The sequence below is a fragment of the Rattus norvegicus genome, chromosome 2 (assembly GCF_036323735.1).
Source record: "Rattus norvegicus strain BN/NHsdMcwi chromosome 2, GRCr8, whole genome shotgun sequence".
In the NCBI taxonomy this organism is placed as follows: Eukaryota; Metazoa; Chordata; class Mammalia; order Rodentia; family Muridae; genus Rattus; species Rattus norvegicus.
This window is the reverse complement of record NC_086020.1, coordinates 234,124,900-234,151,775: the sequence shown is the minus strand read 5'-3', so window position 1 is coordinate 234,151,775 and position 26,876 is coordinate 234,124,900. Positions and strand designations below refer to the sequence as shown.

The 26,876-nt window shown below is 38.7% G+C and overlaps 2 protein-coding genes across 2 annotated transcripts in view; both read left to right on the top strand.

Annotated features, from left to right (window-relative positions):
• Nucleotides 1-7,734, top strand: part of Gbp3 (guanylate binding protein 3) — a 29,486-nt gene extending 21,752 nt beyond the window's left edge. The window contains 3 exon segments of the mRNA XM_063282922.1: nt 3,976-4,168; nt 5,130-5,257; nt 7,419-7,734. Coding sequence (XP_063138992.1) covers nt 3,976-4,168; nt 5,130-5,257; nt 7,419-7,574 — 477 coding nt within the window. The 3' untranslated portion in view covers nt 7,575-7,734.
• On the top strand, nt 7,693-18,346 carry LOC134485808 (guanylate-binding protein 3-like; the record flags this gene model as incomplete). Its single annotated transcript, XM_063282824.1, has 7 exons — nt 7,693-7,900; nt 10,101-10,346; nt 11,068-11,348; nt 13,817-14,029; nt 15,472-15,574; nt 15,873-16,066; nt 17,295-18,346. Coding segments are annotated over 7 exons (1,452 nt in total), but the record flags the coding sequence as incomplete, so codon positions are not given.
• Between the last annotated feature and the right edge of the window lie 8,530 nt (nt 18,347-26,876).

Sequence of the window (26,876 nt, the reverse complement as noted above, 5' to 3'; positions counted from 1 at the left end):
CAATTTCATAGACTGTACAATGGGGTGCTGAGAAGAAGGTATAATCTTTTTTTAGGATGAAATATTCTATAGATTTCTGACAAATCCATTTGGTTCATAGCTTTTATTAGTTTCTCTTTGGCTCTGTTTAGTTTCTGTTTCCATGATCTGTCCATTCATGACAGTGGGGTGTTGAAGTATTCTACTATTATTCTATGAGGTGCAATGTGTGCTTTTAGCTTTATGAATGTAGGTGCCCTTGCACTTGGACCATAGATATTTAGGATTGAGAGTTCATCTTGATAGATTTTTCCATTGATGAATAGGAAATGTCCTTCTTTATCTCTTTTGATAACTTTTGGTTGAAAGTCAATGTTATTCAATGTTAGAATGACTACTCTAACTTGTTTCTTGGGACCATTTGCTTGGAAAATTGTTTTCCAGCCTTTTACTCTCAGGTTGTCTGTCTTTGTCACTGAGGTGTGTTTCCTGTATGCAGCAAAATGCTGGGTCCTGTTTATATATCCAGTCTGTTAGTCTATGTCTTTTTATTGGGGAATTGAGTCCATTGATGTTAAGCAATATTAAGGAATAGTGGTTATTTTTTCCTGTTACTTTTGTTGTTATATGTGGAATTATGTTTGTGTGGCTATCTTTATTTGGGTTTGTTGCAAGAAGATTACTTTCTTGCTTTTCTAGGATGTATTTTCCCTCCTTCTGTTGGAGTTTTCCATCTGTTATCCTTTGTAGGACTGGATTTGTAGAAAGTTATTGTGTAAATTTTGTTCTGTCATGGAATATCTTGGTTTCTCCATCTATGTTAATTGAGAGTTTTGCTGGACAAAGTAACCTGTGCTGGCATTTGTGTTCTCTTAGGGTCTGTATAACATCTGCCCAGGATATTCTAGTTTACATATTCTCTGGTGAGAAGCCTGGTATAATTCTGATGGGTCTGCCTTTATATGTTACTTGACCTTTTTCTCTTACTGACTGCTTTATCATTCTTTCTTTGTTTTGTGCATTTGGTGTTTTGACTATTATGTGATTTCTTTTCTCACCCAATCTATTTGGAGTTCTGTAGGCTTTTTGTATCTTTAAGAGCATCTCTTTTTTAGGTTAGGGAAATTTTCTTCAATGATTTTGTTGAAGATATTTTCTGACCCCTTAATTTGGGAATCTTTGCTCTCTTCTCTATATATATCCTTAAGTTTGATCCTTTCATTGTGTCCTTGATGTCCTGGATGTTTTGGGTTAGGAGTTTTTTGCATTTTAAATTTTCTTTGATGGTTGTTTCAATGTTTTCTATGGTATCTTCAGCCCCTGAGATTCTCTCTTCTGTCTCTTGTATTCTGTTGGTGATGCTTGTGTATATGACTTCTGATCTCTTTCCTAGGGTTTTTATCTCCAGTGATGTCTCCCCTTGTGGTTTCTTTGGTGTTTCTATTTCCATTTTTAGATCCTGGATGGCTTTATTCAATTCCTTCACCTGTTTGGTTATGTTTTCCTGTAATCTTAAGGAATTTTCCTGTTTACTCTTTAAGGCTTCTACTTGTTTTCCTGTGTTACTCTGTATTTCTTTAAGGGAGTTATTTATGTCATTTTTAAGTCTTCCATCATGATCATGAGATGTGATTTAAATCTAAATCTTGTTTTTCCATAGTGTTGGGATATCCAGTATTTGCTTTGGTGGGAGAATTGGGCTCTAATGATGCCAAGTAGTCTGGTTTCTGTTGCTTAGGTTCCTGTGCTTGTCTCTCCCCATCTGGTTATTGCTGATGTTACCTGGTCTTACTGTTATTGATAGTGGTTTGACCCTCCTGTAAGCCTATGTGTCAGCACTCCTGGAGACTGGCCTTAACCCAGCAGGATCTGTGTACAGAGAGAGAGCTGTGTCACTGGATCAGCTCTGGACCCATGCAGAAACTGAAAGGATCTTGTCTCAGTCTGCTTCAAGGCTCCTGGATCTAGAGGGGTCTACGTGGGTTACTCTTGGGCCAGGAATATGAGCAGAAGTAAAGGTGTTCCCTGTGCTCTCAGGATTGTCACCACTTTGGAGAGTCCAGATCTCTCCACAATGGAATATGGGTACAGAGAGTATGTTGGAATTTTCAGAAGTTTTCACCCAATAACAAAGGTCTGCATCAGAAATAAGCAGAGAAAAATTTAACACAGAAAAATGAAACTTGAAAAGTGGAACTAGTAATACCAATACTAATAGTAAATAGTAAAGGGAGAGGAGGAGACTCAACAAATCTGAAGCTGAAGAGACCCCAAAGGATGAAGAGGAAAGGTGTACTGTTAAATTAAGTCCCTGAGGGGCATATCATTTCCAGCATATGATTTTAGATATGATTGACAGGAGGAAGTCAATTTTTGTATTTCAAGCCACTTGATTGGACACTGTGATGAGCTAGACTTAGAAATGAATAAGATTTAATCTTATGGCATGGTGCCATAATGAATGCTTAGACCCATAGAAATAACTAGAATTTAATAATGACCAAAAACTAGAAGGATTGTAAGAGGCAACTAGAGAGTTGTTTTAAAGGGACTGTTAGTGAAAACCTGGACACTAAATATTCTGGTAAGGGCTCAGAATAAAGTAAGGAGTATGTCACAGAAAGAACCTGTTATTTTAAGGAATACATACATCATCTGTAATTAAATGGAGACAGGAAAGGAAATGGAAAAGAGAATTTTATGAATGTGTAGGAGAGAGTGAGTAGCATGTGACTAGAATTGGCCAAGGGTCTTTTTATCCAGTGGTAGAAAACTTGGCTAAGTAGATTTGACATTCACATAGGAGAGAGACATTTACCAAGGATGAACTTGGATTTTTAACTGGGGTGACTTGAAGGTAAAGTCTGGCTTCTCCTTGCTGCTTAGAGAAAATGTGATAAGGAAGATATTAAATAGGAACCAGTAGGAGAGGTTTTACCTGCTCATGCAGATTTCAAAGGGTGTCACAGTTAGGAAATCCCTCTTGGGAAATGGACAGTATGAAGAAAGCCATGTTTATGGATAGGGAAACTTGTGTCAAGAGGTTGGGAATTGGATACACAGATCCTCCTGGGGACTTCTGCACAAGACCAAAGTTAAGGTATGATAGTCATAAAAAGTCAACACTGCATCATCTATGGTTTCTACTATAGATCCCTAGCATGTATACTGAAGACTCATGAGGGTTCTGGAAACATTTTATCAGCAGGACTTGAGATAATTATTTTCATAGATTTAGATTTAGAATTTACACATTCATGTTTACATTTAGAAATGGACCTAAACCACACTAGTTAGAATGCAATGCGTTCTCTTTGCATTTGAGATAAATATGAAATTCACATGTCCAAAAGTCACTGTTTAAAAGAAATCCTGCTACTTCAATTCACCAAGTCTAAAACAGGGTCAGTGAATCACTCATTCTAACCTGGACTTCTCTTGAAGAAAAAAAAAGATTAACTGTCTTTCAGTCTTCCAAATATGATTCCCCATATAGACCAGAAACCATTTTCCCATGAAGTCATCTTCAGATTTGTTTTTCAAAAGCATTGCATAGTTAAATTGTACATCTTAAAATGTTGGACTTCTTTATGGTGGATATTTTGTCTAATTGACAAATGTACTTTAAAGAGAGAAACATAAGGAAATTTGAAAAGAGACAGAAATCAGAGAAAGAGAGCAGGAAGTTAGCAGTGCAATGACAAATACCAAGAGAAGCCTGAGTCAGCTGGAACTCAGAGACAAGCATTTGCCCTGAAATCTCCATAGAGTACACTGCCTTGTACTCTTTACCAAACATTTGCATGTGTGATTTTTACATGGAACAAGAAAATATTGTTGTTTTAATGTGAAGTTTGTGTGACTGTGGTTTGATGGAGGCTGAGGAAACTAGTCCAGGTGACAAGCAGGAAGATCTGATGCACATGCCATGAATAACTACCATTTGAAATTCCTTCTGAATGCATTATTGGACTGACAGCCTCTTTGACTTGACAGGCTGTCATGGCACCAGGAACTATGAAGGCCCCCATGTGTCTGGTAGAAAATAAGAACAAGCAGCTGTTTGTGAATCCAAGAGCCATTCATATTCTCAACAATATTTCTCAGCCTGTGGTTGTGGTGGCCATTGTAGGGATGTACCGCACAGGAAAATCCTACCTGATGAACTGCCTGGCTGGTCAGAACAATGGTGAGTGTTGTCCTAGACAGAAGCCAAGGCTCCATCTCCTTATGATTCAGGCTCTTACTTGTACTAAAGACACATATGGGAAAGCCAACCCATTGTCCTCAACTTGAGTCAATCATAGGCCTCAATCCTTTTTCCTGTTTTACTTCTGTTTATGAAATAGCTCAAGGTTCTCCTCAGGATCCTACAAAATTTGTTTTAACCTTTTCATACCTGACTTCTTTAGCTGCATCTCCTCTATTCTGAAAAACACTTTCACTTCTGTGTGTAACATGTCCATCACAGTAAGCTGCCTTTGTTATCAAAAACACAACAATCCTTCTGGATTCAACATTGCACCATGAATACCCCATGGCTCATTTACTAAATTTTAAAGTAAAATTCTATTCTTTCAATTCCTTGTCTATTCCCTCATACCTTTATATGCTTCAAGTCATCCATATTTTATTTTATTTGAAAATCTAATTTACCCATTTATTTACAGATACATTTCTTTTTTGAGTCTGGTTTCAAGTATCCCAGGCTGGCCTAGAACTCATTATGTAACCTAAGATAACGTTGAATTGATCCTCCTGTCTCTATTCTTGTCAGTCTTTAAAGCCTGCTTGTTCAGACTCATTCTTGTCTTCAAAGCCTTCACTTCATTGGACTCAGAAGATGATTTTTCATTTCTACCTTGGTTCCTTACTTGGCATTATCCATAGGGCTGACTTCTTTGTTTTCAAAACAGATGTTGAATGAAACCAAATGCTTATAGTGACATGGGGACAACACTATTTTATTTTGGGGGATGTTCTGCCATGCTGAAATAATGATTAGAAGTTCCCTAGTAGCCTGGTCTACTGGCATGCACACACACAGACACACACACAGACACACAGACACACACACACAAACACACACACACACACACACACAAACACACACACACATACACAACATTTTTTCCTCTTCTTCCCTTCAGGCTTCCCTCTGGGATGCACAGTTTAGTCTGAAACCAAGGGCATCTGGATGTGGTGTGTGCCTCACCCAACAAAGCCAAGTCACACCCTGATCCTTCTAGACACTGAGGGTCTTGGGGATGTAGAAAAGGTGAGTCAGCAAGTAAGTGACACATGAAGTTACTCTTGATTTCTCCTTGTATTTTAATAATCTCTTGCAATTCAATATATAAGATATAATCTCACTGGAAACAAAACTATAGAAGATAACTTGAACTTGATGCTTTTGGTCATACTTCTATGAACAACAACAACAACAGCAACAAGTCAAATATTGTGGTCTGTTAGATAAGGCATTTAATTCCTTTCAATGAATATTACACTGAGCCAATAGTCTTTTAGCAGCTCAAGCTGGTGGAGAAGATAGGAAAGATTCTGCTCTGAATACAGTTCCATAGACATATGTACCCAATGGCCTTAATCTATTGCTATTGATACATCAATATTTAAGCAAGGTGGGCTCCCATGAGAATAGACATGTTGTGAGGCTTCATTAGCATGGACCTCTGGATAAACACCTCTGGAATGTTAGGGGAAGCAAATAAGGTTGAGAAAAATGGGCACATCCCCAAGCCTAATTCAATTCCACAGAAGCTATGCTATGTTTCAAAAATGACTTCCCTGCCTTCAACTGAAATAATGATTTGTAATCTGAAGTTTGCCATGGAGACCTGGCTCATAGCCAGGCTGACACCTGCAAAGGATCATTCACAAGCTTTCTCAGAACCTGAGCATTAGTCCTCCCTAGAATGTGGTCAATTTAGTGCTTCATGAGCTTCATCACAAGCTGATAAGAGCAAAGGTGCCCTAGAGAAGCAGAGAGACAATGAGACTTCGTAGTCACCTTCTGAGGTACATGAGGCCTTTTGAAGTTAGTATTAAATGTAAATGGCACTCCTGTGGATATTTATTAGCTACACACAGAATATTCAGCAAGGCTATGAGACTGAGAACACATCTGAGTTTCGATAAAAGCAAACATTTTTAGGTAATGTTTTCAGATATTGTTATGTTATGAAATAGATTTTTCTTTTCAATTTTATCTTGCTTAAGAAGATATACAATTCTACTGGTCTTTATATTTTTCCAAAGTGGAATTAGGGGTCCTAATTTCCTTTCCAAATCAGACACCATAATTATCTTACCTGTATTTAAGAAATTTATTCTTTAGCACAGCTTACACTATTGATTTTCCTGGTTACTTTTAAATTTCACTACATGGAAAAATAATTCTTTTCATCAAAATATCCATGGAAAACCTCCTACGAATCTGTTTTACTTTTGCATTTATTTAAGGGCTCACAACTAAACTTTATACACCATTCACAAAAAATATAATATCTGTATTATGCTATAATTTAGGTAGTAGTATAATTTATATAAACAAGATAGACTGATTTTTAGGGTCCTTTGTCATCTTGCCTGAGAATTCACCATTCAATTTTTACCCTCTCCAGGAGCAAACAAAGTTACTCTATGCTGGCTGGAAGGATTCCCTTGGTTCCGTTTATAATGGTGTTTTTATCTAGAGGATGCTGGCATGCTGGCTTCTACCTTCATGTATCATGAGCCCATCATGTACTTACTCTACCAAGTCCTTAACAGTTAGCAGTTGGCTCGCACAACATCTTAGCCAGTGCTCTTTTTCCAACCTTTATACCTATAGTTAATTTGATATGGCAATTCTTGTAATTCTCTTATCTATTATAAACAGAAAAGCTCTTTCTGTTGAATGAATCTTATAAATTTGCCATTCTCATTACTTTCTGTGGAGTATAAGGGCAGCATAAAATATCTAGTTGACATAAATGACTGCTTATTGTCTTTAATTGGATACAATTGGAGAACATCAGTTGTGTCAAGCATATGGACAAGAGTCAAACACATGCTGATTTAATAAATGCTAGTCCCCGTCACTGAACATCTGATTTTATTCCAGATACCATGTTAGGTTTTACAATATTCAATGGATTAATCCATGTCATTGTAAAATTTTTTAAAAGAAGAAAGAAAACACGTTAAAGAGAATATCATTAAAGTTCTATTATCAGAAAAATGTAACAACAGTAATAATCCTGATGCAATCGTTAAAGCTGAAATGTGTGCTCATGTCCTAAGATCCTTTTTCTCCACTGAACTAATAGATTACTTGAAATAGGAGGTGACAGCTCAAACGAGCAAAGATCTGGATGAGCTTTAAATAAGAATTAAGGAAAGAGTCAGCTCTAAAGATCTTCCCCTGTGCCTTCTAGGGTGACGCTAGGAATGACGCCTGGATATTTGCTCTGGCTGTGCTTCTGAGCAGCACTTTTGTCTACAACAGCATGAGCACCATCAACAATGATGCCCTGGAGAAGCTGCAGTATCCTTCAAAGATCCAATGTTCTATCTTCTACTGTGGAACTTAGGGAAAAAGAGTTTTGGGTGACTGAGTTGCTACTGGTGAATCAGATAGGACAGGAAAAATTAAATGTTTGTGCTTGCTTTTTCAAGAAAGGAATTGTGATTTGGATACATTTTCCTTAACCAGGTCCTGGTTATGTGACAAAACTCACAGAGCTCATCAGAGCAAAGTCCTCCCCAAGATCTGATGGGATAGAAGATGCTAGAGAGTTTGTGGGCTTCTTTCCAGACTTTATCTGGACTGTACGGGACTTCACTCTGGAGCTGAAGTTGGATGGTCACTGCATCACTGAAGATCAGTACCTGGAGAATGCCTTGCAACTGGTTCCAGGTATCAGAGCTTAAACAGGGTACAGATTATCTTAATATGGGGGTGGGGTGGGTCCACTGAGTATTTCTGTCATGTCTGGAGTTACATGGGCATCTAATGCTAGACTGAAGTCTGTAGAAATGGGAACTGGAAGTTGTGTGGATATGCTTCAGTTGAGAAGTTTAATCTCAAGAAGACCAGAGCCCAATACCAAGCAAGGATATTTAAAATTAACTTGTACTTTACCCACGATATACCTTAGCATCAAATGAGAAAAGAGGAAAAGTTTTGAACACCAAACATTCCTCTCTACTCCCTTGGCCCCTGCTTTTGTTGCTGAAAACCACTAGATTCTTATTTGTTAGACACCAAATCTCAACCAAAATCTACCTGTTGAGATAATCTTTTTCACATACTTGGTCTAATTGTTGCAAAGTAGAAATATAACTTTAATATACTAGTGTTGATGCATTCTCCAGAATTTTTTTTTAAAAACACAAAGAAAACCGTCTCCTCAACTTACAACTTTTTACCTTTTCAATATGTCTAAAAACTACCAGAACAGCATGCTACCATCTCCATCATTGCTTCCTGCTCAACATAGTCTTTTGTTATAATCTCAGGCAATAGTTTCAATGTGTTGTATCTACACAGCTATGTCACTGATGAAAGGTTTGAAGAAACACCAACTCTCCTTCACTCCTCCTTCCTTCATTCCCATAGTTAGCAAACATTCTGAAGCTACTGTTCCAGGATTAGGAGGATCAACTGCTGTCAGTTTCTATGAAGTCCTGATCTCAGAGTTTGAAGAGAAGTGGCTCATGTCCATATTAGTCTTGAAGGCAGTGGTGACATTTTAAGTGTTCTTTGGACATTTGCATTATAAAATAGCTTCCTATTTAAAACTCATTTTGGTACCACAGTGGTATTGTCATGAATCCTCTTCTCAATCTTTCCCACTTACCATTTTTTACATAACACTGAGAATACTATAGACTTAAATTTAACTTTTCAATCAATAAGGCACTTATTTAGTAATCACATAATTTTTTTTAAAGTCACTTATTACCCCAAACTACATCCAGGCGTAGAATGTTTTAAAACTAGCAATAATTTTAGTCTTCAATGTCTATATAGTTATTTCATTAGTTGAAGCCTGATTTGCAAAGAAATATGGGTCATCAATTTTCAGAAGGTGGGAATGTTATCCTATAGCCTTTTAACCTTCAAAACAAACAAACAACCAAAAAAACCCCCCCAAAAAACAACAAAACATGTGCAGTGCATGACCAACACAAATTGAACTCTTGGTGATTTGGGAAGTCTTACAATGCTTTGTCTATGTATCTTCCAACCTTACAAATATTTTGTTTATGTATTTTGGTTCCCAATATTCCCAATACTTTTTGTATGGGTCTTCTGTGTAGATTTCAGTGTTTTTATGGGTCTCATGGTCTTCTCTCTGAGTTTTTTTTTTCCTGTTTGTTTGTTTTGTCCCAGTCTAGCTTGGTTTTTTTATTTTACCAACATCACCATCAGCATTATTATCATCATTATTATTATTATATGTCGGTTTGTTTTCTAATGAGAGAGGAAAAGGAAGAGTGTGGATTTGTGTGAGTGGATAATGCAGAGGATCAGGGAGCAGATGGTAGAGTGGAAACTATAATCAGGTTATATTGTATAAAAGCAAATATATTTCAATAAATAAGTTATTTTAAAATTATATACATAAATTTATATAAAATATAATTCTATATTATAATTATACATAATTATTAATAAAATATAAATGTACTTTGTAATAAAATAAATTTATATAATAATAAGCAATGCAGATGTTTATACTTATACATAATTATATATAAACCCTAATAATAAATTTTATACAATAAAATTAAAAGAATGTAAATCATTACCTGCTCAGTTGATGTAGAGCTTGCCTAAGGAGTGAAAGGTGCTAGGATTGGTGTCCAGTACCTTCTAATCTATGTGTGATAACACACACCTGTAGTTTCATACTCAGCATATAGAAGCAGAAGGAGCAGGAGTTACAGGTCATCTTGATTATATAGGAATCCTGGACCAGCCTAGTCTAGTCTTGAATTTTTGTATGAAAACCCAAACCAAGTAAACATCCAATCAAACCCCCCAAAACAAAACTATGACTTTACTAAACCCCACCATGACTATGGTTCTATCTGCTTTTCCTCTTCCTCAGGGCAGGATCCCCAAACCCAGACTTCCAACTGGCCAAGGGAATGCATCAGACAATTCTTTCCTAGGCGGAAGTGTTTTGTCTTCGACTGGCCAGTGAGTGACCCACAACTCTTAGCCAAGATTGAGAGTATATCAGAAAGCCAGCTGAACCCTAATTTCCAGAAGCAATTGGAGAACTTTTGTTCTTATATCTTCAGTCATGCAACTGGCAAGAGACTCGGAGAGGGGATCCTGGTCACTGGGAGTCGTGAGTCACTTTTGCAAAGCTTATGTCTTTTCTGGGTCAGTACAGGGTGAAGTCTGGATTCTTGGCTAGAATTGTCAGTAGTTTTATTTGCCATACTGGAATGTGGGAATGCAGAAGTCTGTGTCATACATGGAAATGCACATTTATTTATTAACCCCTGTTTTCAGTTGATTTACGTGAGTGAGAAAGGAAACAGCAGGCCTTGCATGCACAGTTAGTAAATGAGTAAAAAACAAATTTGAACTTAATCTTCCATACAGAAAAGACTTTGCGGACCTGGGAACTCTACAGTAGTCCAGACAAAGATAGGTCCATGCTGTACTAATATGTCTTGCTTCCTTGAAACTCTTGATCTTCTTAGAAAAAGGCTCTACATTTTTATTTGGAAATGAACTCAGAGATTAAAAACTTTATTCTACATAATAGGCTGCTTCTTTCATTTTGATGGGAAAGTATGCTAGGGATCCTTTAAACAGCTGCATTAATCATTAATTTAATTTTGTAGGGGAGTGAAGAACCAAAAAATTATGATAAAATGACTTGTGAGTTTTACACAAATGGATTAATATTAACAGGTTAAGGATGAGAACAAGAAAGACAACGGGAAGAAAATAGAAGTGTGTATTCAGTATGGTGGGACTTTTGAGAATGTAGGCTACAACATCTTGTACTATAGGGAGTGAAAATTTCCCAGCGCACCCTAAATATGATGTTTGCTTAGGACTGGGGAATCTAGTGCAGACCTACGTGGATGCAATCAACACTGGGACAGTACCTTGCTTGGAGAATGCAGTAAAAACATTGGCAGAGCGTGAAAACTCCACAGCTGTCCAGAAGGCAGCTGAGCACTACAGTGAGCAGATGGCCCAGCGAGTGAGGCTCCCCACAGACACGCTCCAGGAGCTGCTAAGTGTGCACTCAGCCTGTGAGAAGGAAGCCATTGCTGTCTTCATGGAGCACTCCTTCAAGGATGACCAGTGGAAGTTCCAGAAGAAGCTTGTGGTAATGTACCTTAGCATTTCCTCTTACTGATGCCCACCCTTCTGCCAGATAGGTCTGAGTCTGCTTTTTGATCTATGCTGCATCCTTGTCATAAAGGAGCCCAAGTTCTTATTGGTAATGGGTTCTTCAACACAACAACACCCGTTTATCTAGTAGACACTTTTCACTTTTAATAGTTCTTTTATTTAAGGGTATGGGTGTTTTGCCTGTATAGCATAAGTATGTGGTGACCATGAATGCTAGAAGGATGCATTGGATCTCTTGTATCTGAAATTACACCTGGCTTTAAGCTGCCATGTGGAAGCTGGGAATTGAACCTTTGCTCACTGGAAGAGCAGTTATTGTTCTTGACTGCAGAGCCGTCTCTCTAATCTAAGTTCATGTTTATTGGTATAGAATAAGTTGATATATGCTTAGTGTGTTTAAAAATATGTACTTACAAGTCACAGTTTGTCAAGTCCGGTGCAGCATTGTGTGTATGTGTCTGCTCAGTGCATTCCAATCTTAAGTCCAGTGCCAGATAAACTTGGGTCTTGTCTAGAGGCCTACAATCCCATGTCTTTAGTACATTAGGAGGCATTCTGCCCTTCCTTTACAACTCATCTCTCTGGGTTTTCTTGTCTATGATCAGCTGTAGAAAATCGACTTGTCAGGTTCCTATGGTTAAGTAAATATCATTTTTTACCTTTTGACAAAGTTTAAACATGAACCCCCAAACATATTAAATGTTTTCTAAACAGCATTGTGATGTCTGTCAATTGCAGAACAGACAAAATGTTATTTATCTTTAAAGTGTCACTATAAATTAATGAGTTCACATATCCTTCAGGGAGTTGACACACTGAAGCTTTTAGGTTAGGACTACTTATAGGTCAGCAAATTCCATCTTTTGAAGTCAGTCCATACTGTAAAGTGATGTAGTAATGGGATTAATGTCCTTCTTATTCTGGATGATGAAGGGTGTAGATGTATGTACTTTCTGATGCAGAGGCACAATTCTGATGAACAGAGACACTTTAATGTTGCTATTCTACTCTGTCTTTGACTATTCTAAAAATTACCGACCATCCTCAATGAGCAAAGCATCTGGATTCTAACTTCCAAGTATAAATAGGTGTGAAGTTAAAGGAACTTGAATTTCTCTAATGTCACATCCTTTGCTCTCATTAAAGGAATTCATGAGGCACTCAATTCTGTGTTTATCACCAATCAATTCAGAACTGAGAGGTGGATTTTCTGTGCAGAGATTTTTCACCACCCCAAAGCTCATTCTCTGAGGAAGCTCAGTTCAAACAGATTATATGTTTAATTCACTATTGAATCAAATAAAACTGTGTATCTTAGTAAGCAACCTGCATCAGAGTCTACTACCATTGATCTCTTGTTTGCTACTAAACCTGAGGCCAAGGAAAGAACAGGTCTCCTTAAATCACTCAGCCTGCTTCCTTGTTTTTCAGAACTCAACACACAGTATCTTTCCTTGTTTTTCATTTCTCTGGCTTTCCTTCTCTACAATCAACTATAAAAATCTAATCTTCAAGAATCAGTGTAATTACATAAATGCAATATCTTCAAGATAGCCAGAGCTTATAAGACAATGGATGTCTATCATTTTTTGGCTGTGGTTCTCAACCTGTGCATTATGACTTCTTTGGGGACCAAATGAACCTTCACAGAGGGTGCATATCAGAGATCCAGCATATCAGATATTTTTGTTATTATTCACAAAAGTAGCAAAATTATACTTTCAAGTAGCAACAAAAATGATTTTATGGATGGGGTTCAGCACAACATAAGGAACTGTATTAAAGTGTCATAGCATTAGAAACGTTGAGAATCACTGTTTCACTGTTTTATGGGCTGTTATGGCACAAAAATACCAAGGAATGAAAATCTAGTGACATTCTCTTAATCTTTCTATCTTAAATCTTTCTGTTAACATCTTACAAGGGACAAGAATTATTAGTTCATACTGAAGAAAACAGTCTCTTTGTAGTTTAGAAGTATGCACCTCAGAATCTTCATCTACATCTTTATCTTCAAAGTGTTCACTTTTTTGAAGAAGTCCATGAAGCACACATTACTCTCTTTGTTTGTAACAAAACTACTCAAAACAGATTTTCTGTGAAGATATTTTGACCCACATCAAAACACATTCTCCTAAGGAAGCTGTGTTCTCCTCCTGGTTGAACTTTGCACTCATTATTGATTTGTGGAAATCCCTTCATCCTAAAAGATGAAGAAGAAGATAGATTTCATGCTTACTCACTTCACTCACATAGCAATTGAGTTGAGGCCAAGGAAATTACAAATGTTTAAAGAACAAACTCATGGTGACCACAGAAAACCAGTTCCCCATTCATCTTGTCCCATTCATCTGGGACTGTCACATTCTCTGTCTAGAACAATCACTGTGGAACCTTTCTTCTAACAATGCACTCATTTGTCTTCCCTTACTCACCCTGCAGGTCACCATTGAGGAAAGGAAGAAAGTTTTCATGGAACAGAATGAATCAGCATCTCTCAGTCACTGCCAAGCTGAACTGGACAAGCTCTCAGCATCCCTGAGGGAGAGCATCTCACATGGAACTTTCTCTGTTCCTGGGGGCCATAGTCTCTACCTAGAGGCCAGGAAGAAGGTTGAGCAGGACTATGAACAAGTGCCCAGGAAGGGAGTGAAGGTGAGGGGTGAGGACAGGTGTGGTTGGGCAGCTAGGCCACAGTGAGAGCTGGACTGCTGCTCTTGGTTTCTAAGAGCACTTAGGCTTTTATGGAGAGAAAACAGAGTGAATAAATCATAACCATTCTAGTCTTAGATACACAAAATAATGCATAATATTAAATAACTTTTATTTGTTTCCTCTGGAAGTAAGATTGATAACATAAATCCAAATGAAAGAGAACATTGATTTATTGAATACTCTGTTAATTTTTGATCCGAATATACATATTATTACAGAAAAACTTTCATTGTTTTATGATTTTAGATGGCACAGACAGAGTGTGCTTGTTAAATACGAACTAGTAATCAACTTAAGGACATAGAGGCAGCAGAGGAGATGATGGTGGCAGTGGTAGTGGTGGTGCTGGTGCTAATATATTGAGAGCTCTTTTCCTTAATTGAGTCAGTGTTATTTTCCTCATTGAAAGATCAGTTTAAAACTCAGGGTCAGAATGAATTACTTCTTAAGATCTCCATTGTGCAGGTGAGGGGTGCAATGAACAGAAAAGCTCACACAGACTTGCCAAAGGAGCAGGGCAGGTTCATTCAGAGTGAAGCAATCATACAGATGAGAGAGGAGTATACTGTCCAGATCCACAGAGATCTTATAAGTGAGGCTTTTCAAATGGATCAAGTCCCACCCTGGGTCATATTGAAAAGATCTAAAGAAGGCAGAGGCAGTTACTATGAAAATAGTTTAAGTTGCTCTCTACTCGGAAGTATAGATTAAGTTATGCTTTCAATTTATCAAATGCACATACCTTTTCTCACACATAGCTCATCTGATTTTAATCAAATATATGCTCAATTGTGCATAGGCATTAGATGCTAAGTATGGGTATTCTTCATAAACGTTGAAGGACAAAGTTTTCTAGACAGCACCGTGCATGCAAAAAAAAAAGGTACTAGAGTACAGATTGGCTTCTCAATTCTATTGGATGCGTACATAGGTGATACAGTTGAATAGAACCTTAATTACATGATTGAGTTAGGGTTGCAGACACTTACACTATCATTCAGAGAGGAGTGGATGTGTAGTCAGTGCAGGAACACAGTGGGAGGGTCTGAGGTGCTAGGTGCCTTGTTTGAAAGGAGTATGTGTGCATGTTACATGCAGGTAAAGGAACCACGTGCTCAGGGTCATCATTACAAGAACGAGAGGATGTAAACACTGTGGAACCATGAGGTTAGAGAGCCAGCAGAATGCTTTTACAGAGGTTTAATTTTTCAATCTCAGCAAAGATGGTAGAATTTGGTACAGCCATGGAATTAAAGTGCACACACATAAATTACAGCAGGATTCAAATATTGTAGACAGAGTCATCATTTCATAGAATGATAACTCTTCTGTCAGAAAACTACATCCTTGTTGTTTAAGGTTTTCACTCTTTTTGTACCCAGGCAAGTGAGGTCTTCCAGAACTTCCTGAAGTCACAGATCACTGTGGAAGAATCCATCTTGCAGTCAGACAAAGCTCTCAGTGATGGACAGAGAGCTATGGCAGGTACAGAGAAGGGCTGAGCTCTTTCAGACTTCCTGGAGAGCCCATGATTGATGGATAGGAAGATCTCCCAAACAGGAACTTCCATCCTGCATCCCCTTCTAGATCTGAAAACTGTGATTGAGGCTGGTGTTGCATGCCTAGGCAGTCAGTGCATTTCCATCACATAGGGAGTCATTGCATGGTGATGTGAAGCTTCAGAGAATTTTCATGTGGAAATCAGACTGATTTTTGAGAATCAGGAACATACCTCTCAGTTCTGATTGTCCTTTCTTCCTTCTCTAAATCCTTTGTGGGACAGCTGAACTGGCCAAGAAGGAGGCAGCTGAAAAGGAACTGGAGTTAATGAGGCAGCAACAGGAGAAGAAAGAGCAAGAGATTGAGGCTCAAATGAGAAGCTTCGCAGAAAACATGACCCAGCTGCAGAAGAAGATGGAGATGGAAAGGGAGAACATTCTGAGAGATCAGGAGAGGGTTCTGGACCACAAGCTAAAGGTGAGTCTTGATGGGATGAAAACATGACCAACCGTGGCTCTCCTAGAAAAAAACCAGTATGACCTTGACAAGGAAATCATGAACCCAGAGAGAACTTCCAATGACATGTGAACCTGAAAACCTCAGATCCACCTTGATCCTAATGAAGACCTTAATTATAAAGGCATATGACCTTCTGTAGTTTTAGTAACTGTCTTAGTCAGGGTCTCTATTCCTGCACAAACATCATGACCAAGAAGCATGTTGGGAGGAAAGGGTTTATTCAGCTTACTTCCATGTTGCTCTTCATCATGAAAGGAAGTCAGGACTGGAACTCAAGCAGGTCAGGAAGCAGGGAATGATGCAGAGGCCATGGGATGATATGACTCACTGGCTTGCTTCCCCTGGCTTGCTCAGCTTGCTCTCTTATAGAACCCAAGACTACCAGCCCAGGGATGGTACCACCCACCATCAAAAGGGGAGGCCCTTTTGATCAAAAATTGAGAAAATGCCTTACAGCTGGATCTCATGAAGGCATTTCCACAAGTGAGGCTCCCTTTTCTGTGATAACACCAGCTTGTGTCAAATTGACACACAAACCTAGCCAATACAGTAACCTACATTGGAGTGAAGAAAAACTTTCCCCAGCAGCCACTCTTGTATGCTTTAGAGTGGCCTTATTTTCCTGTACCTGAAAAATACCTCACCTCACCACTCCAAAAATTCTGAGCACAACAGTCAAGGATATCTTTGAAACATTCACATTAGTTGGGATAGTAATCCGATGCTCTCATGTATCTGTTTCCAGAGCTGGTTGCTACCTTGTACAGAGATGGAATACAATACAAATGCAGACTTTCTCCCATCCCAGAGCTTTGCAGCCCCACTCTCAGGGGCAACAGTTAGTTACCATCATTTGTGAAACAGATGGTATTGGCTCAGCTCAATGAAACTGAGACTGGGTTTGAGTTAAAACATCAACTCCTCCCCATCCCCCAGATGTTGTAACTTACTCCATAGTTCTCAGGGTTGTCATAACCCATAGTCTCCATCATGCCATAGAGAGAATTGTGAGCAAATATCAGCCATAGTTACTCTTGGTCTTCAGGTGAAAGTTTGAGGTTTGGGCAAAATTGTCAAATTCTATTTTTTGTAAGATTGTGGAAACATATATGTATTTGCTCAGCTGCTCTTGTTATGAAATACTAGTCATGTGTATTCTGAGAAATGGACTGTCTGCTTTTGTTAGGCTCTAAAAGACCTACTTCTTGAAGGAGTTGAGGAGAAATATGAAGATTTAAGAAGAGAAATAAAGCTGAGAGATGAAGAGATTAAAGCCATGAAACACAGTTCAATTCAGAATATCCTTGAGATCGCTGGCAATATACTAACTGAAGTACTTCCTGTGGTATGCAATATGGGGATGCAGATTCTTAGCTCATATATAGTAGGATAGGACATCCAGTAAAGTATAGTAAGAAGGCTTCATATGTGGTTGTAATACTGTTATAGGCACCTTTGCAGTGTCTCTGTTCTCATGGATTCATTGAACTGCAGTTTTAAATTATAGAATTGTCAAATAATGTCAGACACCAACAACTCTTGCACAAAAAAAATTGAAAAGCAACTAAGGTTTAATTAAATAAGTAGAAATTACTCATGAAAATTATTTAACTGAGGCATAGATGCAAATGGTCCACCCATAAATTTCCACCATCATTATTGCCTATATATGAGCTGAACCAATACAACAAGAAACAAGACAAAGTAGACAGGAAAAAATCCCATGAGACCTCTACCTTACAAAAAGAACTACAGGTGGCTATGGGGCACTGAGATCAAGAGAAATAGTATTCTCCAAGGAATGACACACCAGTTGGTTATCTAGTACCAAACGGTCAGTGTTGTGAGCTATGCCCTTAAAACCCTCCATTATTGATATAATATTATAGTTAGAGTTAAGTATGACTGAGTTCATTAAGAGGTCAAGGATGATGAAAAATCCTCAGGCAGCTGCAGAAGGCTAATACAAATCTGGTGGTCAGATGTCTAATGATATGACAAACTTGTGACCTTTCTGAAAAATACATCTGGTGGTAGGTTGCCTAATGATATGACAAACTTGTGACTTTTCTGACATCCTGTTGACATCAGCTGATTGCCTAACCACAAGAACAATGTGTCCGTGGCCTGTGTAAATGTTTCCCAGTTCACCCCTCCCTCTGTTACCCCTGTTATGGTATAAATTCAGCTTTGGGAAAAAATAAAATTTGTTGCCTTGATCAGACTCTTTTCTTGGCATCCTTTTTTGTCTCTTGTCCTCCATTCTTTCCTAGGTGGTCCCCAACCTCCTCTGACTGCTCTGCAGGCCAGAGCAATCTGGCACCCAGACATGTGGCTTTAGGGGTTGCAAAGGAAAGAACACTGCTCACTAGGGAAGGATAGGTCTATACATTTATCACAGAAGCACCAGAGAGTGACTTTGGCACAATAGGACACCATGGTACCAGCTGTGAGACACTCCGGGAGATTATACAGCAGGCGCAGATCTTAAGGTAAATTTAAGTGATGGAACAAGCATTCTCTAACCAGGCACCTTTTGTGACAGGACACTCACTATTTTCTGACTAAGACACATTGCCTTAGTAACAGATCCAACCTATCACCACTTAATAACCAGCCTATATCTATAAAGACCTGTGTAAGCTACTGCCTTACACACAACTTGAGAAATAGCAGAAAAGAGAAGTGGTTACAGGTCTCAAGGAGGGTACTCCCTGCAACTTGCAGATATCCTGTTTTAAAATATATTGCATATAAAAGTTCTTCAGCCAATAAAAAGGAAAAAAACATTTTGGTTTCCAAATTTTACTTTTCTGAGCCAACATGGATGAAATAGAAGTACCTCAGAGGACCATATTAAATAAACATACATCAAAGCAAGCCAAGGAGAGAAAGGAGTTTGTGTATATATTTTTATATTTGCCACTACAAATAAGAAAAAAAATTCCTTGACTACTGAGGGCTTGAAATGCCTTCAAAGAAGTATGAACTGAGGAATATCAACTGGCTGAGAAGTACCTACAGAAATGCTCAACATCTTTAGTCATCAGGGAAATGCAAATCAAAACAACCCTGAGATTCCACCTCATACCAGTCAGAATGACTAAGATAAAAAACCCAGGTGACAGCAGATGTTGGTGAGAATGTGGAGAAAGAGGAACTTTCTCCATTGTTGATGGGATTGCAAGTTGGTACAACCACTCTGGAAATCAGTCTGGAAGTTCCTCAGAAAATTGGACATTGGACTATCTGAGGACCCAGCTATACCTCTCCTGGGCTTATATCCAAATGATGTTCCAACATACAACAAAGACACATGCTCTACTATGTTCATAGCAGCCTTATTTATAATACCTAGAAGCTGGAAAGAATGCAGATGCCCTTCAGCAGAGGAATGGATACAGAATATGTAGTACAACTACACAATGCAGGACTACTCTGCTATCAAATAAATGACTTCATGAAATTCATAGGTAAATGGATTGAACTAGAAAATATCATCTCAACTGAGGTAACCCAATCACAGAAAAACACACATGGTATACACTCACTGATAAGTGGATATTTGCTCAAAAGTTTGTATTACCCAAAATACAATCCACAGACCACATAAAGCTCAAAAAGAAGAATTACCAAAATGCAGATGCATCACTCCTTCTTAAAGGTGAGAACAAAAACATTCATAGGAGGGGATATGGAGGCAAAGTTTGGAGCAGAGACTGAAGGAACTGACATTCAGGGTATGGCCCACATGATATATATATATATATATGATTGATGAAGCTGAGAAGTGCATGCTGATAGGAACCACATATAGATGTCTCCTGAAAGACACAGCCAGAGCGTGTCAAATACAGAGGCAAATGCTAGCAGCAAACCACTGAATTGAGAACGGGACCCACATTGGGGGAATTAGAGAAAGGATTGAAAGAGGTGAATGGGTTTGCAACCACATAAGAAGAACAATGCCAACCAACCAGAGCTTCCAGGGACTAAACCACTACCCAAAGACTATACATGGACTGACCCATGGCTCCAACTGCATATGTAGCAGAGGATGGTGTTGTTGGGCACCAATGGAAGGGGAAGCCCATTGTCTTGCCCAGGTTGGACCCCCAGTGTAAGGGAATGTCACAGGGCTGCGGGAAAAGAGGTGGATGGGGAGGGGAACATCCTTATAGAAGAAGGGGTGGGGTAAGAGATAGGTGGCTTATGGACAGGAAACTGGGAAAGGGAATAACATTTGAAACGTCAATAATGAAATATCAACAAGAGAGAGATGTCTTAACTCCTGAAACAGAGAGCAGATATTCATTTTTAGCTGAACTGTGTACACTGTCCATTCTATTCATGTGTTCATGCAGAAATGGATATTTTTTGAAAATTTACATGTTTACAGAGAAAAAATATCAGACACTAGTGAAATTCAAGCAACCCTGTCAAGATTCCCCCTTGACGATGCTAAGAAGAATGCTGAGACTTTAAGTCATATTAATTCCAGTGTCCCGATTGACCCTACCTCAGATGGTTCCATCAGGTCTTCAATAAAGCTCTGCACTTTCCCATCACACAGAGACTGAACAATAAACATTATAGCTAGCTTTCTTAAGACTTGAGACTGGCCAATATCCCAATTTTCTTAGGACCCCCAAAAGTGATACCATCCCCAAACATCAGGAACAATTTTCAGAGAACAGTGTCACAATCCTACAAAACTGTGTGGCTAGTTTTTAATCATTTTGACAAGTGATGGATGTATAATGTCATTTAGAGGTGTTGGTTACAAATTACTGATGGTCTTAGTCAGGTTGAAAACAAAATATAAAACATCACATTCAGGGATCTTCCTTTTCTCTTTTTCTTTTCTCTATCCTTCTTTTGTCTTCTATCTAGTTTTGGAAAGGAGGAGGGGATGAAAAGGAAAAGGGTGATACAGGAATGATAAAAGCATAGATTATTTATTCTACTTTTAGAGTAAAGAGCACTGACAAGCCAAATATTTTATATTTGTTATGGACTTTGTATATTGATATAGATTTATGATAACAACATACTATTTATATCTGTTTCAACTTTTATTTAAGGTAGTTTGGCCATACAAGTCATTTTACATTGCAATGTGAAGTTCTAGTCCTTGTGAAAGCGTCTGTTACAAAGTGTTTTGAATAATTACAAAATGCAGGTTAGTAGGTATTCGATCAGACTTGTGTTCATGTTGGGCAATCGGTTAGTTAATTACAAAATTGAGCATTATTTTTCTTCCTATACATTGCTTCAAAGTTAAACAGATAGTAAATGGCTAGAAACAAACAAATACTGTTTGCTTCTTGTTATACTCTCTAGATAGATATTTAGATAGATGGTTTTCAAAAGCCTCAGAAATGTACAGAATATGGAATTTAAAGATTTTATTAATTGATTTTGATAATTAATAAATTGTATTAATTATTGTTCATTAATAAAGGCTTTTCATAAAAAATCCTGGCAGCATCCCTTATTCTACTTCAAAGAAGATGACGAGCACCGAGGAACCTCCTTATGGAGTTTGCTTCAAACGTGGCAAGGTCCCTTTGGGGAAAAAACTGCCCTTATCTCAGCTGTGGAATAAACTGTCCAAGGTGTGGACAATAGTGGACACAGAGGAGTTGGCTCCCAAGCTTTCCCTAGACAAGGCAGGCAGCCCTTCAATATTCTCACTTCATGGAAAAGTCTGTCAAATATTCTGGGGCAGAAGGCCAAACATGATGCCCCAATGCGGCAGAGGAAACTTCGGTGACTGTGCAGGTAGCCAGAAACCTCTGTTGTTTCTGTAGTTTTGTAGGCTGCTTGCTCTGAACTTCCTATATGCTCATGTAATAGTTATACTTCTCAGGTCTCTGATGGGATTAGAGATTAGATTGCTATAAGCTCACAAATTAAGTTGCTTTTTATTTTAAGAAGGTATTTTAAGATATAAGAAGATATTTACAGGTTGACAAATGCAAGTTATGATAGAAAGTTAATTAGGTACAGAAGTCTATATTCACCAAGATCAGACAGATAGTAGAGTAATTTATCCAAGCCTGCCAAATGTATATAGACTGGACACTGTGAATATATGTCTTACCTATTGTGATAAATATTAAAAATATCCTCAAACTATTGTCGAGCCATATGGAATTAGCGGGGTATCTTCATCTCAGTGCTGGCTGGTTCTAGGGCACCACACCACACCACCTCTTGTTATTCTCTGGTCTCAGCAGTGGCTGCCCTCTTCCTCTCTGCAGCAGAACTCTGCTCACATTCCAGCATCTGCCCCCATAGATTATAATATCAACTCCCAGCAACCCATCAAAGTCAAGACTCAAGAAGTTTGTAATTGATCAATCAGGTTTATTGCAGTAATTTTTCTCAGTAAACTTACACTCCACAGAATGTGCACACAATAAACTCACAACCAATTGATAGTTGTATAAACTGCCCACCTAGATAAGATAAACTGACCTATAATAATCCATCACTTAAGAAATATTCATAACTACTTGTGGCCATTTAAGGCCACACAGATCCAAGTAGTCCTCTGCCTCCATCTCGATTCTTCTCCTCTTTCTCCTCTCTCTTCCCTTACCAAAACTCTGTCCTCACCCCACTTTCTCACTGCCCATTCACAGGTCCTGCCACATCCTGTGCCAGCCCTCATCTGCATAAAGACAACAATCTACATTACCTGATAGTTTTCATAATTGTTCTTATTGTATATAGTTTATTGATGTTAGAGTCCTTTATTGGACTAAAATGGGGAGATATATGAATAATCTCCTGTATACTGTGTGGAAGCAATACCTGTCAAAAAATATCTGATAGTCAATAAGCTGAGACATAAATAGTTAGATGGTGGGACATTCAGCAGAGGTGGGGATGATGGTTTGGGGAAGCTTTTTGGCCAGGCTTTTGGCGAGAGAAGTACATACACCAAGTAAGGCCTGGTGGCAATTAGATCAGGTGGAGGCCTCAGCCAGTGAATGAATTCTTATAGAGAATAGCTAATGAGTTTAGAGCAATAGATTCTTCACCCAGCAGTTGTGCTGTCTGGCAGGTTTTAAAACATTAAGGTGTTTTCCATCCATATTTACTCAGCTAGGGTGTGCATTAGCTGAGCTAGTCTCCAGGTGGTTGGCCAGCAGAGAGCTTTCTCAGCTCTCGGCATTCCTGGGAAAAGCATCAGCTGGTAATTGGCAGAGGTAGCCCTGAGAGGTTGAGGAAACACAGTTCCCAGTTAAGGAACCAGCTGGTCATTGGTGGAACTATGTTGGGAGTGGGACAAGGTGGAGCATGTTCTCCCAGCCGAATTGAGAGTGCAGCCCAAGAAGGAGCAAGCGTGGTTTTTAAAACTGCATGCAACAGAGGAACTCTGGTAAAGAGTAAGGCACAGGAAGCTTTGCCATGGCTTTCCCATGGACTTGGACTCAGAGAAGTCAGACATATGGAACTAAGGAGAGATAACTAGTCATGTAGCCACCATGAGTTAAATGTGTTATGAGAACAAGCCTACCTTATGACCTAGGCAGTTTTTAATATGTAATAAACCTATGATTCATTGTTTGCAAACTGGGGCATGGGTGCAAAAGCCTGAAGTTACAGAGTTCTTTCCTCCTACTGTGTTGCCTTGTCTAGTCTTTGTCGGAGAGAGTGTGTCTAGTCTTACTGTAACTCGATATGCCATGGATAGTTGACATCCATGGAGAACATTCCGTTTTCTGAAGAGAAGGCAATGCAGGAGAAGCAGGGAGGAGGTACTGAGAGGAGAGGAGGGAGGAGGAACTGCTGTTGGGATATTAAACTAATTACTCAATTATAAAAATGAAAAGTGAAATTCCACTGATTATTTCATAAGGAGCATGTGAGGGGGAACTAACATAAACTACTGAATATTGAGGAAAATATTTCCATAGATACACTACCCTAACTCTATATGAAACGCTAAACCATACACTATGATTAAGTGTGAACACTGATCACTTGATTTAATAACGAATATGAGGTTTGAAAGGTGCTGAGTCCTAGGACACTTGATACAGCAGTTATGAAGGAAGTGTATTTACTAGTAAGAGAAAAGTAAGGGTAGACTGAGAATGAAGAGAACGCAGGGTATAAGGTCAGGAATCAAGTGAGAGCACACTACTAACACATCCTATGAATAGCAAGGGTCTCAACATGAACCTGGGAGACATGGAGAAGACTTGCCATTTTAAATCCAGGAAACCTATGTGTTTGGTATGGATGCATCTCGTGTCAATTAAAAAAGCTTATGGCCTATGGCTTAGGGAGGAAATGGAGGTGGACTTCGCAGAGGGAAGGACTGTGGAGAAAGGCCAGGCTGGAGATCAGCCTTGGAAAATGTCACAAGTCGAACTCATGATACTGAGCACAGGTAACCAGGCATGTGGCAGAATGTAGGCTAGAACAAATTGGATATTTTAATTGATATCTAGTCACAGAAGAATCTAGGTATGTACCAAGGTATCTCTAAATATATTGTGAGTCTGGGTCTTATTTCTGGGAGCATTCTGCTGGGGTAGGACCAGGACCTAATATCACAGAAACCAACCAACCAACCAACCAAACACACAAACGGAAAAAAAAAAACAACAGTGGAGTGATTCAAACATGTACAAAGAACGAGACTGTAAATTCTTGGGTAAAATCTACTCCCAAAAGATGTATGTCTGAAGCAATATGGAAGACACAGGGCAGAGAAAAATCAATGACTGAATCAGAGTTTCTATTGCTGCAAAAAAAAAAAAAAAAAACACCAGGATAGAAAGCAAGTGAGGAGTAAATTATTTTTACATGTTTCAACTCTCAGGCCATACTCCATTAATGAGGAAGTCAGGGCAGGAACCTGAAGGCAGAAACTGATGCAGAAGCCATGGAGGAGTGCTGCTTACTGGCTTACACCACATTTTCCTCAGTGTCCTTTTCGTCGGTGAGCTGAGTACGTTCAGTTCATGGAAAAAACTAGAACTCCATCAAGGAACCCAGAAGCAGAGTTATCTTTCATGGCTTGAATCTCTTTATTTCATTTCCTTTTTCAAGTCATCACACTGCTCCTCATGTCCTTCGTGAACTAGATTTTCTAGTGCCAAAAGGAGAGAGTCCATTTCTCAGAATATCCATTCCTGCCATTTCATAATAAGAGCTTCTGCAGCTAAACATATGAAAAATAGAATTTGACAAGTTTGTCCAAACCTCAAACTTTTCACCTGAAGAGTGACAGTAGCTATGGCTGATATTTGTTTATAATTTTCTCCCTGGGATGACGGAGACTTTGGGCTATGAGAGCCCTGGGAACTATGAGCAAAAGTACAACATATTAGAAATGGTGACCCTTACTTTATTAATTACTATCTTGTGAGATCTCCTTGTTCACTACTTTGTTTTATTACTTTGGCTCTGATCTAAGAACTGATCATGGTTTTGCTTTGCTTTGTTTTTTGTTCTTTTAAGAACCAAGAATTATATAAAAACAGACTGGAGAAAAATAAACCTGCTTCAGCCTCAGGACTGGCTGGTGTCATGTTATCTTTGTCTGTTTTTTTTAAATCCTTACTTCCTCCTTTGAGACTGTGTTGATTGAGTAAGCTGGCTTGGTCATTCTGTGCTCTATGCTGAGATAAAATCATCCTCTATAACAATATCGTGTTGATCTCCAGAAATGTCACCCACTAGCCACTCCAGGTAACACTCCCATCTAAATTTGTTTGCAGTCCCACAAATCTATACGAGGCAGGTAGACTTAGAGATAGGTTAGTATTTTGGGACCTTATTCTTCTCTTTGTAATGATGCCTTCGCCAGCCTGATTCCTTTACCTGGGTGTAACATGCACACATACTCTTCTTCAAACAATGCACCTATCACCTCAGACCCTCCCATTGTGTTTCTGCTCTGACTACACATCCATGCCTCTCAGAGTGATAGTATAAGTGTCTGCACCCCTAAATCACTCATATTCAACTGTATCACCTATGTATGCACACAATAGAATAGAAAGGTCAATCTAGACTTAAGTTGCTTTTACTGCATGCACAGTGCTGCCTGGCAAACTTTGTCCTTCAACTGAAACCTTATGAAGAATACCCATTCTGGCATTTTATGCCAATGCACAATTGAGCATGCTCATGATTAAAATCAGATGAGCTATGTTCGAGAAAGGGCATGTGCATTAGAGAAATTACATGCATGACTTCTATCATTCAGAGTAGAGACCACTCAAACTATGGCCTTAGTAACTGCCCCTGTCTACTTTCAGATCATTTCAATGACCCAGGTTGGGACTTGGGCCATTTGAATAAGGTCACTGAGGATCTCGATCATCTGTATGATTGCTTCACTTTGAATGAACCCGCCCGGCTTCTTTGGCAAGTCTGTGTGAGCTTTTCTGTTCATCGCATACTCAACTGCACAATGGAGATACTGGTAAGAAGTAATTCACCCTAATTCTGAGTTTTAAGCTGATATTCCAATTTGGAAAATAGTACTACTCTCAATTTAGGAAATGAGCTCTCAATATGCTAGCATCATCATCATCACCACCACCACCGTCACCATCTCCACTGCTGCCTCTATATCTTTAAGTTTGATGCTTAGTTCATATTTAATAAGCACACTCTATTTGTCCATGCCATCTAAAATCATAAGATTCCTGACAAGAATAATTTTCCTCTATTAATATGTATACTCAGATCAAAATGAACAGATTATTCAATAAATTATGTTCTCTTTCATTAG